Source organism: Clupea harengus, chromosome 14 (assembly GCF_900700415.2).
Source record: "Clupea harengus chromosome 14, Ch_v2.0.2, whole genome shotgun sequence".
NCBI classification, from domain to species: domain Eukaryota; kingdom Metazoa; phylum Chordata; class Actinopteri; order Clupeiformes; family Clupeidae; genus Clupea; species Clupea harengus.
The window spans coordinates 7,757,715-7,777,137 of record NC_045165.1 but is presented as its reverse complement, the minus strand read 5'-3'; the positions used below and the strand labels follow the sequence as shown (position 1 = coordinate 7,777,137).

The 19,423-nt window shown below is 41.1% G+C and overlaps 1 protein-coding gene across 1 annotated transcript in view; it reads right to left on the bottom strand.

The window, feature by feature from the left end:
• Window positions 1-1,126: 1,126 nt before the first annotated feature.
• Window positions 1,127-19,423, bottom strand: part of LOC122133472 (C-type lectin domain family 4 member E-like) — a 28,058-nt gene continuing 9,761 nt past the window's right edge. Inside the window, exons 3-4 of the mRNA XM_042709742.1 lie at window positions 2,191-2,288; window positions 1,127-2,007 (exon numbers count right to left, since the gene is read on the bottom strand). Coding sequence (XP_042565676.1) covers window positions 1,863-2,007; window positions 2,191-2,288 — 243 coding nt within the window. The 3' untranslated portion in view covers window positions 1,127-1,862. The remainder of the gene's footprint in view (window positions 2,008-2,190; window positions 2,289-19,423) is intronic.

The following is a 19,423-nucleotide window of genomic DNA, read 5'->3' as shown; positions in this document are numbered from 1 at the left end:
GAGGGGTGTTGCTTCGCCCTGAAGGGGCTTATTTTCCCGATAATGACCGGCGTTCTATACATTATCCCGCTTATTACACGGCTACTTGCCAAAACGAAAAAATAACTTAACAGTGTGTCTTTTTATAATATCATTTTAATTACAATTTATTTGTTACCATTCGTGGTGTTAAAAAGCAGAGAAATAGTTCGCCAAAGACGTTGAACTTCAAAGACGTTGAACATTCTTTAGAACACAGCTGCTCAACTGTCAGCTGAAACTCAAGATCAGAGCAGCTGACGTCGCTAAGCAACGGAATACACTGAGGTTGATAAATTACCGGACTACTTGCGGAGTGCTACGAAAGACGTGAATCCGAGGCAAAAAGGCCACTTCCCTTGACAGCGGTCAATTATGCATAGCAACGGTCAAATATGGGAAAATAGTTGACCACAGAACGTTGGGAAGCCCCATTCAAGTGAATGGAGCATTCTACAGCATTAAGAAGAGCCGTGTAATAAAGATAGATATTGAATTGCTATGTTTGGTATTGCGCTATATAATGGTATTTATAACGTGCTTTAACCTAGTATTAATTATATATATATACGTAACAGTTCCTAACAGTTTAGGAATTCGTGCAGCTAAAATAGCTAGGACAGCTAGGGGGCGCTAAACATACAAATTCATGTCTTTGTGACGGAAATTAAATGGGTTTTGACCACTGATGGGTTTTCTTATGCATCTTTCCTGTGTATGGGGATTTCCAGTGAGTGAATTGTTTGATGTCTACATCAGTGTGTTGGTCAATGACCTATCATTTTAACGACATCATAATCATGTATATCGTGACCATGCATAATACACATTTAAATGAAAACAAAACATTTCCCTTTTCCCCCAGTCTCTGTGACTTACCTGATATTTACGGCAGGTGAAACTGCATGGAGAAGGGTCAAATGACTAACTGTAACGGTAATGTACACATCTGTGGACAACTTGCTGTCAGTTTAGTGTTTGATTAGACCAGGGGTCAGAGATCCGCAGGTCTACAGCCCCCCTCTAGTGGCTCTTCGGCATTGTCAAAAACAAATATGGAAATCAATACATTTTTTTTATTTGTTTCATTTTTCATTTTGCTGTCACTGTTGTAGTCATCTTTACATTAGATGCACATTTAATGTCATCTAGTGGACACTCTGAGAACGACTACTAATGAAAAAGAAAGTTAGTAAGTACAGGGACGTGTGAGTTAAAAACAATTCTGCTTTCAAAAAACATTTCTGTAAAACTGCTCACAGCAACTGATTAATACAAGGTATCATTAACATGGAACCCAGCAGTTAAATATGAATGGTTAGTCTGGCATCCTTGATACAAGAGTTTGTATATCAGCAGGTCAATAGATCATCACAGAAATCCAAGTGGAATTAGAAAAACATTAAGAACAGAAAATCTAAAAAGAGATCTTTCAGTTTACTCTAGACAGCAATGAGATGAGCAAAGATGACTAAAGCTTAAATCTCCTGCTCCTCAGATTTCTACATGGACCAAGTATTTAGACATCTCAATATTAGCTCCTCTGTTTCTCTCTCAAGACAACCATGATGTTTGGGGGTGATGCACACATTTTCACAATTAAGTGTACATAACTAGCCTACAAGAAGACTGCTCAAAGATGTTTTGGAGAGGGGTAGCTAGAAGATATTTTTGTCAATAATGGTGGATTGTTACAATAAAGTGTCTCATTTCTGTCTCAAACTGTTTCTACTAAGCACAAATATCTGAGATTAAATTGTTACATAATTGACAGTGAGATCACATCTACATTTAAAATTGTCCTATGGGAAGACTCGTAAAAAGATAGATGTTTTTAACTGAAATCACATTGCTTTCTCACAAATATATGTATTATTAAAATTGCAAATGACGTCATTCCAGTTTCTCAGAGGGACTCTCAGAAAAAAGATCTCTGCACAGTCTTCTTCTCTTCCCTGGTAGTCATTTGGTTCTCCCTCACCCCAGTACCTGAAATTAGACAAGGCAAGAGATTTATTCATTTGCTGCATATTTCATGCTTTGTTAGGCTGCTGATGGTTAAGGTTTCAGATTTTTTTTACATGAAATCACAAATTACACAAACATGACTGGTGATCTTAGCATTATACAGCAATTAAATATCTTTTGAGGAGTGAGTTCCAGTGATCTTACTCTGCATTACCCAGGACTTTGCCATCTACCCATTTCCAGGTTCCCTCTGTCTCCATAGCACCAATCCAAACTCTCTTCTTAAATCCTGAGATGAATTTCTGCCATGAACATGTAAACAAACAGTCAGGTCCAAAACTAATTTGTTGTCATACAGGTAAGGACATACACGTGGTTCTTAGCTGATTCAATTTCTACACAACATAACTGTGCTGCTATAGTCTTTCAAGTATCTCTCTCAAATACTCAAATATCTCTCTTTTCTATTTTCTCTGTGTATTTTCTTGGCTAAGTGTGTTTGTCTCCCACCTGTTCCTCCTCATTGTCAATGATCACCAGATGCCCCCCTAGATCCATGCAGTGCTGTTTGCTGTCATTCCAAGTTTTCAGGCTGGTTGAAATGTAGTAGCAACTGGAATCGGAACACCTCCAACCTTGAAGTGTCAAAGTTTCATTATTATGCGGAAGGAAAAAGTGACAAATTAATTTTCATTGCTTTTCTGACTTTGTACTCTCATATATGGGATTCAGGCATTCATCCACCCTGAGGATCTCCTGCCAAGGAAAGTTTTAAAAATGCTCTCTGCAGTTTTTATTGCATTGTACTGAATTCACGGTATTAGGGGACATTAAGTACTTAATGGAAAACACATTTTTTACAACTGATTATAAACAAAGATCTTACATGTGACACAATTTCTAAAAACCTGTCACTCACAGATCTAAAAACCACACTAAGTCTGTAAAATTATGAGTTCATTCCTTCAAAAGGCTTCACATTTGTACCAGTTCCAATGGAATATGACAGTGTATTGCATCTCTTAAATTTACATCTTTAATCTTAAAGAGTTTTTTCTTCTAAGTTTACAACTTTAATCTTGGTTTTTGTAAAAGACTAAGCGTATGAATAGTTGTGTTTGCCATTTGATATTGAAAATTAGGTTCTAAGGTGTGTACATGTTTGTAAAAAGACTGTAAGGTCGGCTATTCTAAATGCTCATCTGAGCTGCAGAGGTCAGTTATTGTGGAATACTCACCAGAGGCCTTTTGAAGCATCTCTTTCTCTGCAGTTAGGTTGGTGTTTCTTGCCTGGCAGTGGTCTTTCTCTTGGGTCAAGTTGTTGTTAGTTAATTGCAGTAGGTCCTTATTCCTTTGTTGCTGGTCTCTCGCTGCAGTGTGTTTGGTGCCCATCCATATAATGACAACCAGTAGGAGAGCACACAGCAGCCCCAGACTCACTACAGCCACTCTGTAGTATTTGACTCCTGTGGCATCAGCTCCTATAGAGTTAACAAATACCTTATGAAATAATTTGGAAATCTCTTTAGTATATTTAGCTGAGGGTGAAAAAAAAGTGTCATGTGTACAACACCACAAATATCAAGGCTATGAACAAATTATTTGATACATTTACAAATGTTTTTTTGGTGCCTTTCACTCAGTTCTCAATTTCAACACTTGCTTTAAATTGCTCTATAAATATATTGCTCTCTGCACTGTAAAGCAGCTTGCACACTACGCCAACATTCTCCAACTGACGCCAACATTCTAAAGTTGGCAGTTGTTGGTACCTGTCTTTAGAATGTCCAGTAAACCAACTGCCAGCTCCACACTGCTCAGACAGTAACAGACTTTTTCCAACTAGCTACTTATTTTTTCAATTGTGTTTTAAATTATTTTAAAATGGATGAGGTTGATACCTAGATTAACGTTTGCTTGTCAAAACATATTTGGAAAACAAGTAATTTGTATAGAACAATAGACCATTATACAGTCGTATGAAAAAGTTCGGCCACCCCTGATAATTTCCATTATTTTTATGTAGTAATTGTTGGGCGTTTGGATCAGCAACTTCTTTGTCATATATATATATAATACTTCATGGACAAAGTACTATTTCAGCGGTTAAATAAGGTTTATTGGATAAACAGAAAATATGCAATATGCATCTTAACCGAATAAAAGGTGCATACATTTGGACACCCACATCAATATTTACTACAGCCTCCTTTTGTAAAAAGACGCTTCCTATTGCCTCTGATTTGTGTCCGGTGTCTGGATAAAGGTATTTTGGACCATTCCTCCTTACAAAACATCTCCAGTTCAGTTAGGTTTGATGGCTGCCTAGCGTGGACAGCCCGCTTCAAGTCATCCCATAGATTTTCAATAATATTCAAGTCTGGGGACTGGGATGGCCATTCCAGGAGATTATACTTGTTCCACTGTGTAAATGCCTTGGTAGATTTGGAGCAATTTTTTGGCCCGTTTTCTTGCTGGAACACCCAACTCCCGCGTAACTTCAACTTTGTGACATATTCTTGAACATTATTTTCAAGAGTTTGCTGAGATTCCCAGTACCTGCACTAGCCCACAGCATGATGGACCCCCCACCAAATTTTACTGTGGGCAGCAAGTGTTTTTCTTGGAATGCTGTGTTCTTTTGCCGCCATGCATAATGCCTCTTGTTGTGACCAAATAGCTCAATCTTTGTCTCATCAGTCCTCAGCACTTTGTTTTAAAATGAATCTAGCTTGTTCAAATGTGCTTTTGTATAGCTCAAGGGAGCTTGTTTGTGGCGTGTGTCCAGAAATGGCTTCTTCCACATCACTCTCTCATACAGCTGTTCTTTGTGCAAGTAGCGCTGAATTGTTGAGCGATGCACGTTGGAGGTGGTCTGATGGTAGTCTTTGACCATTCTGACCATCCTTTGCCTTTGCCTCCGATATATTTCTTGTCCTGCCACTTCTGGCCTTAACAAGAACTGTGCCTGTGGCCTTCCATTTCTTGATTACATTCCTCACAGTGGAAACTGACAACTGAAACCACTGGGATAACTTTTTGTAGCCTTCCCCTAAAACACAAAGCTAAACAATCTTTGTTTTCAGATCATTTGACAGTTGTTTTGAGGCCCCCATGATGCCACTCTTCAGAGGAGATTCAAAGAGAAGCACAACTTGCTACCTTAAATACTTTTTCTAATGATTGGATGCACCTTTCTATAGAAATGAAGGCTTAACAAGCAAATCAGACTAATTATGTGTTGCAATTATTCAGTATTGAGTAGTTACAGGTATTCAAATCAGCAAAATGATTAGGGTGCCTAAATATTTGCACAGCCTATTTTTCACATTTGATTGCATTTCACACAACTAAACACTGCTACACTAAATATCTTTGTCTGGAAAACACCCCAGTAGGCTACTCAGTGTTAACTAGAAAATTAACAATATACCACTGTGATCTTTTTTTGGTGAAGACAGAGTAAATTATCATGCAGCCTCAGAGGGGTGCCAAAACGTCTTCATACAACAGTATGTAAAAGCAGGCGTGCGTGGTTTCGAAAACCAACGCGTTAAGTGGAACGAAGTGGGAGTGGCCGATAGCGAACATAAGTGCAAACGTACTCTTGTAAAGTGTCACCGTAAACATTAATATTAATATTTAGAAACACGTTTTCTTGCAGTGTTAAACGAGTCGTAGAAGTTGAAATACCGGTAGACAAATATATGTCTCGAAAATCGTTCGTTTGGGGAAGCTAATACATAACGTTAATATATAAATAGACTTAGGACAAACTGGCTGATAACCATCATAACTTCGACATCCAAGAGAGCTCGAGGATGTTATGCACGCAAGTTGAGCCTAGTTGTCAAGGTAATGAGCTGTCAGAATGTTGGAGTTAGTTGGAAATGGCTCTACATCAGACATTCTCCAACATTACCCGATCCGACCCGATCCGACTGAACATGTTGAACTCGCACACTGACCCGACTGTTGGTGTTTGTTGCCGTTAGTTGGAGAATGTTGCCGTTTGTCGGGGCAGTGTGCAAGCTGCTTAACACTATAACCTCAAAAGGCATTCCTAACAAAGACAGGATTTTTTTTGATTTATCAGTTTCGGAAAACGGATGTAAGCAGTTGTAAAAAAATACTTTCTTGATGCCATATCTAAATTTTTTTTTTTCCACACAAAAAAAATTAAAACCTGTGTTTCAAAGAACAAAACCCCACACCAAATCTGCGAAACCACAAGCTAATTGTTTGGTTAACACTCAGTTTTCAATTTCATATAACTGCTTTTGCAAAACATTACACACATTATTCCCATTACAAGACACAGTAAGCAGACACTGAACATTGAATATTTGACACACTTTTCAAAATGCAAGGAGGACTGTGACTAGACCAAAATGCGGTAACTTTTAAAAAATCTCAGCAAAAAAAAGTCAAACAAACAACTTTTAGGTACAAATACGACCATCTACGGAGTTTGGTCCGCCATCTTTTTTTTAAAAACCATAAACGCGATCTGATTGGTTAGAGCCTGTGCTGTCGTATTTGCATGAAAGGCGATTTGATTGGCTCTCTGGAAAAGTTGAAAATGTTGAAACGCAAGCAACGCAATGGAACCCAATGGAGCCACAATTCAGTTTGGCAACGGATGACGTCACACTCAAGCGTAATTCATGGTCGTTCGTTTTCGGAGACACAGAGACATTGCAAACCCTCTCCGAGCACCTCTCCGCGGCCTGATTTTGTAACTATCCGACTCCGTCAATCCGTCATACATTGCTGTTTACCTTGTGGGTAGTAGTGTGCCAACATTAGATAGCTGGCTCAGACACCTCGCAAATCCCCTCAGATGTATTTTTCACTTAGAATAGCGGGGTTTTTACATTGCAGAATGTCTATTTCTCGGTAACTTTTAAAAAATCTAAGCAAAAAAAAGTAAAAAAAACTACTTTAATATAGAAATACGACCATCTACGGAGTTTGGTCCGCCGCCATTCCTTATTCATATGAAAATATCCCACACTACTTTTATGTTAAATCATTTTCTATTCACACATGCACACTTCTAGCCTACAACGTTGACTGTGGCTTTAACCGAGCTAGAAAGAGAAGTGGGCGGGGCACAACTGTGCAGGGAGGAAAAAACATCAGACACTAGTTTGGGAAACAGACGCTCACAGGTCCTCAGATAGCAGCTCTAGTAAATTTTCTTCAACTGCCTACACACGTTTTCTGAAACTATAAGTCTCATTAAAAACAAATCACAAAACTGCACCCATAAAATGCACAAATAGCTGAATCTCCTGCAGAATGAAGTACTACATTCCAGACACTGTGATCCCCTATCAAAATCTAATTTCTATGTCTAATGGCAAACAATACTATTCATACGGCTAACCTTATTCAACCACTAACTACACTCTAGTGTGATAAATCTGTGATAAAACACTCCGATCTTTCTTAGGCTTATGCCTTGTATAGTTAGAGTGTAACAGTAAAGGGCACTTCATAGAGGATGGCAAAAACATAGACTGCAATATATAACACACAAATAATACAGAAGGCTGTTGATGTTTGATGTGATCATTTTGGCTAATTATCCATCTATTTGGTTATTGCCGGATTTTAAATCAGACACCAGAACTTTGAGGTTGAGTGAGTTTTTAACATCTTTCATTTACTTTAGTCTGTCATGGTGCAAACTTTGTGGAATTCCTGTAATGCAAAATAAAAAAAAACCTGTAATACGTTGATTGCTTGGACATGGGCCATGACATGAACGGAAATCTTAAGGCAAGAGAGGATATGTTCCTTTAATTTTAAGCAGTAAAGAGTTCATGTTAGGTGCTATATTCACCTCACACTAGAATACGCTGCATTCACATATTCAGGAAGTGAAAGATCTTACTGATAGACCACATATAGACTTATACACAGTTGCCAAACTAGCAGAGGCAGTCCCTCATACTAAAATATCAAAGAAGGGCAATTTGAAATTTCTCTTTTGCAGCAGTCAAAGTGTTGTCTTTAACCATGAAACATTCTTCACTGCTGTCAACTTAATGTTTGTAACTGGCAATATTCTTGGTCTACTTGGCTGTTCAACTAGTAGGAGAGCACACAGCGGCCCTTGTCACTACCGGATGGTAGTCCGCTACCCGATGGTAATCACGCACATTGTGCATGCTCAGACACAAACGGTTTATGGCAGAAGGCTCAACGGCAACATATGGGGTTGTCTTAACACATAATGTGGGTATATTTAATTATATTAAAAGTGTGGAGACGGAGTAAGGGTAAAAGGCAAATAGTTTGTATTATGATAAAGTGAGAAATGTAGCAGTAAGTAAAACAAATAAAGCATTGTTGTGCCAGCCAATAGAACTTGACAGGGAGAACAAAAGAGGATATCCAGTATATCTTTAACTTCTTTATTATATAAACGTTAAGAACTTACAGCTGTATACAATGACCAAACTTCTTTCGCAAACTTCCACCAGCTGTAGCTAGCGATTGTATTCCGCTGTCGACAGTGTCGCAAAGTCACGCATGCGCGATGTGCGCGACTACCATCGGGTAGCGACTGATCGGGTAGTGCGCATGCGCGACTACCATCGGGTAGCGGACTACCATCCGGTAGTGACAGCCCTGAATCACTACAACCACTCTTTTCTAAGCTAAATATGTTATTTGCAATTTCAACTGGATAAAGAAGTGGACACCTGTATAGTCTGTAAGGTATAGGCCTTTTATTTGCTTTAGTTGCTTGCGTTAATATTTGTGTGACATTTTTGTGTTATTGTTTACATATTTATTAAGAGATTTACATTGATAACTATAATACAAATGTTTATTTTTAGTTATCTTTTTGGGTCACCCAAATGACCAGCAGCACCCCTAAAGCCTATAATTTTTTCAGTTAATTCGGAATGTGACTTAATTAAATGTTACATTAAATATGTTAAATTGTGTTAACAACTGGGCAAAACCCTACATTTGAATATAATACATATGCCTAGAAGGTGTACAAATATCATCACGTGAAGTTACTCACTACTTAGGTACTCATTTTATGAGATAGATTTTTACTCTTACACAAGTAATTTTTTTGATGGGTACTTTCACTTCTATTTGACTCACTATTATTATAAAGTAAGAATACTTTTATTTGAGTACAGCTGTTGCTTACCCTGCCCACCTCCTATATCCTATATTGTACAAAGTATTGTGTATGATCTGTTTGTACAATCACTTTCAAACACTTACAGATACCATTTGTAAAGGTATTGTATTATGTGTTACTGCTACAACCCTCAGCACCCTAAAGAGTTCTCAGTTCAGTTGTCTGTATATGATGTTTTTCGGTGAACTCCTCTTTATATTGTACATTGTAGAACTAGCTATGCAAAAGGTGCGCTGTCTATGCGCAACACTTTGATCCAGAAGTGTTTTGGAAAACAAAAAACTAAAAAGTAGGCTAGCAGTACTGTAATTGTGTGTTCACATATTGCTACATTTTGTCTACATTTGACACTAAAATTTGGATTTCAAAAACGGTTCATAAAGTTTTGAAAAAATTAGACCTAGTTCCAGAAAAAGTGTGTAAGTAGTTATGAGTACCATGACAGCGCAATGTTTCATTTTCAGGAAAAAATACTTACCTGGGAGCTTTCCCCCTTGTTTTTTTCTGTCAATACCATCTGTCTGAGCTCTGATTGTTTCCGGATTAGTATAAATGTCTTCATCAACAGTTTCATTCTGATTGGCATAAATGCCTTCGTCTTCATTCAAGTTACCACCTGTTTGACTCATTTTCATAATTTTTTCGTAATTTCATGAAACTCTATCCAGTCTGTACTGTATCATATGTGACGGCCACATATAATCGTCAGTCCAACCAACTGTCACAGAGGAAGTTACACAACACTATCTGTGATCAGCAGGCTACATTCACTTTAGTCTGTCATGGTGCACCCAACTTTGTAGAACTCCTGCAATGCTAAATAAAAAAAACCTGTAATACATTGATTACTTGGACATTGTCCAGGACATAAACAGAAATCTTGAGGCAGGATAGGATCTGTTCCTTTCATCTTCAGCTGTATAGAGGTCATGTTAGGTCCTATCTTGACATTGCACTAGAATACGCTGCATTCACATATTCAGGAAGTGAAAGATCTTACTGATAGACCACACATAGACTAATACACAGTTACCTAACTAGCAGAGGCAGTTCCTCACACTAAAATTGTAGTGGAATGTCAGGCCACTAGGGTGCGCTTGACCATTGAGTAATGACTGATGTACGAAGCTGGAGATAGTTAATAAAGTACGTGTGCTGCTGAAGAATACACGCCGTCGTTGCTGTCTGGTCTAACAGAGCTAGTTCACATCATACCATTGTACATGGTGTCAGAAGATGGTGATGATAATGTGAGTAAAACGAAAGTGCAATTGGAACTGTCAAGAAGACGTTAGAATTTGCCTGCAGTGGTGATTTAGCAAGTCGCTAAGCAAGAGAACTAGCTGCTAGCTCGTTGACTTGTCCTCATAAGAAAAGGAGAGGGATATCGTCAGATTCATAGGTCAGAATGGACCAGATATTTTCGATACCGCCCCCGGCAAGCTTCAATTTTGATGAGCCAAACAGTTGGACGCAATGGCTACGGCGCTTCGAGCGATTTAGGATAGCTTCTGGACTAGCAGAAAAGACTGAGGAGTACCAGGTCAACTCGCTACTATACATTATGGGGGAGAAGAGTGACGACGTTTTGTACACGCTGACATTGAGTGACGCTCAGAGAAAGCAATATGAAGATGTGTGCAAAGCCCTGAGTGAGTATTTCATTGGCAAACACAATGTCATTTATGAGAGAGCCAAATTTAATACCAGATATCAACAGCCAGGTGAAACAGCGGAAAGTTTTATCACTGATGTTCAAAAGCTCGCGGAGCATTGTCAATATGGCGTTCTGCGGGAAGAAATGATAAGAGATAGGATCATAGTTGGAATCAGAGATGCCAAACTGTCAGAGAAGTTGCAATTAGATCCTAATCTCACATTGGCTAAAACAAAAACACAAGTCAGACAAAATGAAGAAGTAAAGAAACAACAGCCTCTGATTAGACAAAAAACTGAAATTAAGGTAGCAAATGTGGATGCAATGTCTACACGAAAACCAGGGAAATTTCAGATGTCGGCGCCAACACAGAGAAATCACACAGAAAATTGTAAAAGATGCGGGAAAAGCCCTCAGCACTCATGGAAACAATGTCCAGCTAGAGAGGCAGACTGTAGAAGACGCAATAGGAAAGGCCATTTCGAGGTGGTGTGTCGATCAGGACAGCGAGTGGAGGCTATTGAAGAAAGTCAGGAAACGGGAGAAGATGCGTTCATGGGAACGATTCAGTGTCAGAAACAAGACATATGGAAACAGGACATTCAAATGAATGGAGTACTTGTTCATTTCAAGTTAGATACAGGAGCGGCAGTCACCGCCATACCAGAATCCGTGTACTCAAGAGGCAGAGATGGTGAACTGCAAAAAGCACAGCGATTGATATGTGGCCCCAATAACCAACCATTGACGGTACTGGGCACATTTAATGCATGTCTTAAAAAGGGCAAACAGAAAACAGAGCGGGGAAATATTTGTAGTCCAGGATCTAGTGATGCCACTGCTAGGTCTCCCTGCTATTCAGAGTCTACCGCTGTTCCAGCAGGTGGCAGCAGTCCAAGCCATGGGAAACAAATTTAAGACCATGTTCCCAAAGGTTTTCTTAGGCTTAGGGAAGCTACAAGGTAGCTATAAGATTGAGTTAGCAGACGGTGCAATGCCATATGCCCTATCAGCTCCTAGACGTGTAGCAAGTGAAGTCAGAGCTCCATAGAATGGAAACTATGGGCGTCATCCGAAAAATCCAAGAGCCGACCGAGTGGTGTGCGGGGATAGTGGTTGTCCCGAAGCCTAACGGAAACATCAGGATCTGTGTAGATCTAACGAGGCTCAATGAAAGTGTGCGTCGCGAGAGACACATACTGCCAGCTGTGGATGAAACTCTAGCAAAGGTAGATGGAGCCATAGTTTTCTCAAAATTGGATGCCACTTCAGGATTTTGGCAAAGACTCTGAGCCCTTAACAACATTCATCACTCCTTTTGGGAGGTATTGTTTCAGGAGACTCCCATTCGGAATCTCTTCAGCTCCGGAACATTTCCAGCTGAGAATGTCCCAGATCGTTGCCGGCACACCAGGAACACTGTGCCATGCCGATGACATATTAGTGTTCGGCAAGGATGAAACTGAGCATGACAACAGGCTGTGTGAGGTCCTCAGGAAGTTTGAGAGCGCGGGGATGACCCTGAATGAAAAATGTGAGTTTGGGGTGAAACAAGTGAAATTCCTGGGACATAAAATCAGTGCTCAGGGGATAGAGGCTGATCCAGACAAAATTAAAGCAATTCTGAACATGCCCGAACCACAAAACATTGAAGGCGTGAGGCGCTTCATGGGTATGGTGAATTATGTTGGCAAGTTTTCACCTCATCTGCCCACTCTCACAAAACCCCTAAGAGACTTGCTTAAGAATGACTGCACATGGACGTGGGACATTCAACAAAAGACTGCTTTTGAGGCAGTAAAGGAAGAGCTGAGTTCACCAACTGTCTTAGCTCAATACAGTTCAAAGCGAGAAACACTTGTCTCAGCCGATGCATCGTCTTATGGCCTGGGAGGAGTGTTAATGCAGAGACAGTCAGATGGAGAATTCAGACCAGTGGTGTACATATCCAGAAGTCTAACTCTTACAGAAGCTCGATATGCACAAATTGAGAAGGAGGCCCTTGCTCTGACCTGGGCGTGTGAGCGACTGAGTGCCTACCTCCTGGGATTAGACTTTACCGTATGTACAGACCACAAGCCTCTCATCTCATTGCTAGGCACCCGTCCGCTGGATGATTTACCTCCACGTATTCTCAGATTCAGATTGAGAATGATGAGATTCACATACAAGATCATTCATGTGCCAGGATAACAGCTGGTGCTAGCTGACGCGTTGTCACGAGCACCCCTTGGACCTGAAAACAGCACAGAATGTGACAACCTGGAAAGAGAGTGCCAAGTCTACACTGACCACGTCATGGAACATATACCTGCAACAAAAACTAAATTGGAACAGATCAAAAACTTACAGAACAGAGATGGTACACTGACACAACTCAGAGCATACACAGACAGAGGGTGGCCAGTGCAGAGGAAAGCAGTTCCTGAGCTTCTGTTACCGTATTGGCCATACAGAGCAGACATACATGTGGCTGATGGGATCCTCCTGAAGGGAGAACGAATCCTCATCCCAGCGCCGATGCGCAGAGAGATGCTCGAGAGAATACACCATGGCCATCAGGGCATGACAAAATGCTTTGCCAGAGCACAGCAATCCATGTGGTGGCCAGGGTTATCAAGAGACATCAGAGAGCTGGTGGAAAGATGCGAGGTATGCTGCCAATACTCTGCTTACCACACAGAGCCACTGATCACAACACCGTTACCAGCTAGACCATGGCAGAGGTTAGCTGCAGACATCTTTCAGTGGGGGAAAGGACACTACCTGGTAGTGATTGACTATTTCTCCAGGTACATTGAAGTAGCCAATCTGCCGACCCTCACAACTGCAACCACAGTGGAGAGACTGAAAGTCATCTTCGCCAGATTTGGCATCCCTGAGGTATTAATGACAGACAATGGGCCGCAGTTCGCCTCATCTGAGTTCTTAGCATTTGCCCAAGAATATGATTTTGTACATGTCACTAGTAGCCCCAGATACCCACAGAGCAACGGGGAGGCGGAGAGAGCGGTCAGAACCGTGAAGCAGATACTGAGTAAGAATCAAGATCATCAAAAAGCTCTATTAGCCTACAGAACAACCCCATTAGCTCACGGAGTCTCACCTGCAGAACTTCTGATGGGACGAAAATTGAAATCTACAGTTCCAGTCCGCCACAAACTCTCAAGCCAAAGTGGCCAGATCTCCAAGTTTTCAGAAGAAAAGACACAAAGCTGAAAGAGAATCAAAAGGAAGCGCATGGAGCAAGACACAGAGCAAAAGAGTTGCCGATACTTGAACCAGGCCAGAGGGTATGGATCAGGACGGCAAAGACCACTGGAACAGTCCAAGAACCGGCATCATCTCCAAGATCATACAATGTGGAGACGGAGCTGGGAACGCTGAGAAGAAACCGGGCTCAGCTGACTGTTCTTCCAGAACCTGGCCAGCCACAGGAAGACCAGCCCGACTCTAATGTGACTGTGACCAGATACGGGAGAGTCTCCCGCCCACCTGAAAGACTGGACTGGTAACACACACACAACATTGTAGCTTAGTAGGCCTGCTGTGAAAAAGGGCAGAATAAACCCCTGTAGCAGAGTCGGAAGGTTTTGGTAGTCTACCCTTTCCTTCAAGTTTAGGAAAAGAAAAACACTAAAGAATGTTATACACATGTTGTTCATGTTTGATGGAAATGCACTATGCTAAATGTTTGGTTTGTTCTGTGGCCAGGTTATTGAGAGTTAAATGAAGTTTTAACAGTAATATGGTTAATGACTGAAAGGGGGGGATGTAGTGGAATGTCAGGCCACTAGGGTGCGCTTGACCATTGAGTAATGACTGATGTACGAAGCTGGAGATAGTTAATAAAGTACGTGTGCTGCTGAAGAATACATGCCGTCATTGCTGTCTGGTCTAACAGAGCTAGTTCACATCATACCATTGTACAAAAATATCAAAGAAGGCCTTGTCTTTTACAGCAGCCAAAATGTTGTCTTAAACAATCCAACATTCTTCACTGCTGTCAACTTAATGTTTTTGTTGTGTAACAGCAACTAGAAAAGCAGCAGCAACTACAGCAAGCAAGTTTATGTTATCAGCACAAGGATGTGAAAGTGAACATGGTTTTGCCATGAACCAACATACACGTAAAACTGCTCACAGCACCTGATTAATACAATATATCTGTGTGATTCTGAGTGTGGAACAATGGCCAGTGTTGTCCCATACTGTCTTTTGCCACATGCCAACAGGAAAACAATCAAGGCTGACTGGCTTGATAACGGGCTGTATTAGCTAGAATATCCTATCATGACTCCACCAGTGAGATTGTTTGTGTGCTTGTGTGTGCTTGTAGGAACATGTTGGATTCATGACTCTTGTGTTGCTCAATGTTGGTCTTCTCGTGGTGTTTAGATTCCAGCTTGTTCCAGTGTGCAGAGGTGAGACAGCAACAAAGTCATCAGTGACTACAAGCCACGTCTACAACACCTCCACAATCCAAATGACAGAACTAGTGTGAATCCACACACTGTGTCATGTTTCTCTTTACAACCACTATGCGCTCCATCTCAGTCTAAGTCACAGAGCTCAGATTACACTCAGATCGACCCTATGGCCTTTGAGACGTAACCAAAACACCACAATCCTTATCACTTAGAAACACAGAGGCACACAGACATATATGGCACATTCAGGAACACACAGATATTTGCTTAACCCTACTACTAATTCTAAGGAACATAAAGGCATTTGAGTAGAATAAAAGGACATTAATATTTACGAATCATAAGACTTTAGTTCCGACTGGAATATCTCTGCTGCCTTATGAGTTGTCTGTTATTCTTGTCTTTTTGACAACACAGCTTCATGGTTTGTCTGATGACATAGTGTCTCTGGTCCCCTTTTCACGTCCCGTGTTAATCGGTGAGGTGATTGACGGACACAGCGGTGTTTGTTTTGCCATTGGAGTGTTTGTTGACGGACACTTCCGAGAGGGCAGCCTTACCTATGTTGTTGGATTTTCCAGGTGAGAAAGTCTTGTAGGCTGTCTGTCATGCGTAATACAATACGATAAAGTAGATAAAGTAACCTCAAACCTGGTATTACTGAACATATCATGACAGACACAGTATCTCTTTTAAAAGATTATGTTTTTCTCTACTTAAAAAAATAAAATATCACTGTTTGTAATCTAACACTACCGCAATCTTTTCCTTTTTTACCTCTCTCCCCCACAGCTGGTCTTCAACATCCCTCTCAACTGCCACCTTTGCTGGAGCCCCCACCTGCGCTGTCATGGAAACTCCATCAGCTTGCACTTCTGCCGTGTGGGGTGCCGGCGCTGGACGGTGCTGGTGCACCTGGGCATGCTGGCGCTGCTCCTGTGGCAGGCCTACTCCTGCTACTTCCTGCTGGAAGCCTACGGCGTGCTGGCTTTCTTCCTGTTGTCCGTGCTCACCTGGGCGCTGCTGCTGAGCCTTCCCCCACCTCCACAGCCACAGCAAAGCCAGCCTGGCCTCCTGACCCTGTGTTCACGCTAATGCTAACAGGCTGGTTTGGTCTTTTTAATTAATTTTTGCTTCATCCTAACACAGTGATCACTATGATTGTACTCCGTATCCTCCCCCTCCCTCTGACACTATACCTATATTTCACTATTTGGAAAAGAACAACATGATATGCTGACAGAAACCCAATGCAGAAGAGTAGTAGCTCTTAACTGACAGTTGTTTGTTCTGTGACTGGGTCCTGTACTGCTAAGGTCTCAGTCTGGCGAGCTGAGGTCAATCATTTCTGATGAATCCAGGGTAAGGGTAAGTGTAGGCTTAGCTGTCACGTTAACAAGTCATACCTTTCCAAAACAATGCTTAGCCCTGTCCTAACCAATGCCATTTGTCCGGCCGGTCAGACCTGTACCCGGTGCCAACGCATGGCCAACACTGCCAATCAACTCCTCTTTAGTTGCGCTTTAGTTAGCTTAGAAGGAGCCCTTCGTATCTACAAAGGGAGCAGGTCCTCTTCCACCGAGTCCGCTATGTTTCTACAGGGGCCCAGAACGGCCAAACCCTAACACTGGCATGAGATACGCAGTGGTGGAAAGTAACAAAGTATTTTTACTTTGTTACTGTACTTAAGTAAATGTGTATGTATCTGTACTTTACTTAAGTAAAAATAATAGTGCATACTTTTGACTTTTATTCCGTTACATTTTGCAGCTATTATCTATACTTTCTACTTCACTACATTTCTACAATATGTGTCCTTACTCGTTACACAATATTGCCTACACACTCCAGCTCCAATGATAGCAGAGCACGCGTTTGGCTGCAGCACGTGTGGTAGACTTGCCTCCTTTGCATATAGCCTAATCATTCAACATGGATCCAGTCAGCCTCGACTGACCCCTCTGAATTTAGCCACCCTTGGCCCCATTTAAAAGAATTGTTCGAGTTTAGAGGCCCCAAGAATGACTCGTGGAGATTTCAGTCTGCCTCAAAGAAAGGAGTTGCTGGCTTTCAAAAATTCCCCTTCAAATTTGAAGAAACATGTCGAGGTAAGCAGAGTTCTTGCTATGCTGAGTTAATGTCCCTGACTTTTGCATATTATATTTAATTTGGTTACTGACATGATATTATACTGTTGTCTAGCGAAATGCATGTTGACATACAGCAATAGCATCAAAATATCACGATTGCACCTTATTTATTTATTTAACTTAGTGGTAAGATAAAGCTGGTAGGTTAGCTATGTCAAGCTAGCGTGCTAGCTCGACGTCCATGGTCTGCTTGGAACAGTGGTTCTTTCCGCCTGTCTCGGCTGTCAGTGGCTCCTCTTTCACTAGAGATGGTGATCACAGGACACCAGGTTAAATTGCAGTAATTAGGGTTCCTAATGACATTGGAGTCAATGGCAGCCCCTAGAACCGTATGGTAACTTTTTCTGAAATTTGGCACACTCATTAAGGACAGTCCCTACTTTACTCACACTAAGTTTCATGTCTTCCACTAGACCACACTAGCGCCACCAATGGGTCAAAGTTGGACTTTTGTTAACACGGTAACTTTTGAACCGTTTGACCGATTTTCAAAAATGAGGTACCATTGGATTCCTTGGATCAAGACGAATTCAACAGACCCTATGGCGTCAATTTCCGGTCATATAGATTTTCCGCAATTTCCGGTTTTATCAAAAACCTTTGAAAGGCCTCAACTACTACAATTTTTGTCAAATCTTCTTCAAAATCACCAGAGATGATCTTCAGACCAAGCCTCACAGAATTTACCCAACAGAATTTTGATCCTCACAACCGTTTGTCCGGTACAGCCACTAAAATTCAGCAGAAAAGCCGCCAAACAGGAAGTGAAGTCATATCTCAGCAAATATTTCAGATATCAACACCAAACGTGGTAAGCACGTGGAAGACACTACAACATGTTCCCATGTGCAAAGGCAACTTCATATCTTCAAAAATGATTGATATAAAGCAAATTGCATTAATCGCTAACTCTAAAATAATGCTTTACACATTTTTCATTCAAAAAGTGATACTCTGATTCAATCACAAGTTCATATGAAGACACTTGAGAATGTTTAGTACACAAATCTGAAAAAAAAGTTGACTGTAAGATGAAAAGTAGATTTTTGGTGAATATTTGAAACATGCATGCTTGGCTAATTGCTAGCACGATTTCCAATGTAATCTCTCCCTCTCTCCTCCTTCGCTCCCGTGCCAATTCTCACAGACACTGACACACCAAAGGCTTGGCAATACGCACACACACCATTTCATGACATTGTGGCCTGACCAAGGCCCCGCTCTCTCCTTAGCTTGAAGCCAAGGCCCTTGTGGATCTTGACAGTATTGCATTTCAAATTGAATATCCCATTGGTTAAGTCTGTAGCATGGATTTTTCTATACAGTGACAAATTGTGCAGAATATACATTTTTCCCTGGTTCGCAATCTTTGGAGGAACCCGCCATTGCTGCCTGCAGCTATATTTGTAGTTGTCTTTCTAGGTTGTTAGAATAGTGTTAGTGATTAGTTTGCAATTGCACTTTGCTTATATGGTGCAGGTTAAATTAGGCTTAAAATACCGATAGCCATTTGACATATTTTCTTTTTTTTTCTCATTAACTTTTGGCTGCCTGGCAAATGGTCAAATTCTGATTTCCCTCAAAATGTATTTATTGTCAATTTCCTCATTGTACGATCTGCCTTTTCTGTTGACTGTCTCTTGCTTGGCATGCACACTTTGTGCCTATACTTGGGTTACTACTACTTGGGTTACTGTTTTCCTAGCCTGGATGCCAAACGAACTTAGCCCCGCCCACAACTTTTTAGGTCGGGAAGTTCGGTCTGGCATTACCATACCCATGTATACTATGTCTATGGGCATTACTCCGTTGGGGAGAAATTATGGCCAATCAAGAACTTGATCGGACCAATCAAATTGTCAGGGCGGGCTTTATACGATGATGGACAGATGATCAACTGTAACGTAATCAAACACGTCACCAACACACGGATTGAATTCGTTTTCAACAAACATGGCTGCCGCTGGAGAGCTGAAATGTATAGGGCGTATTCACGTGACGTCAGCATCTCGCGTGGCGCCAT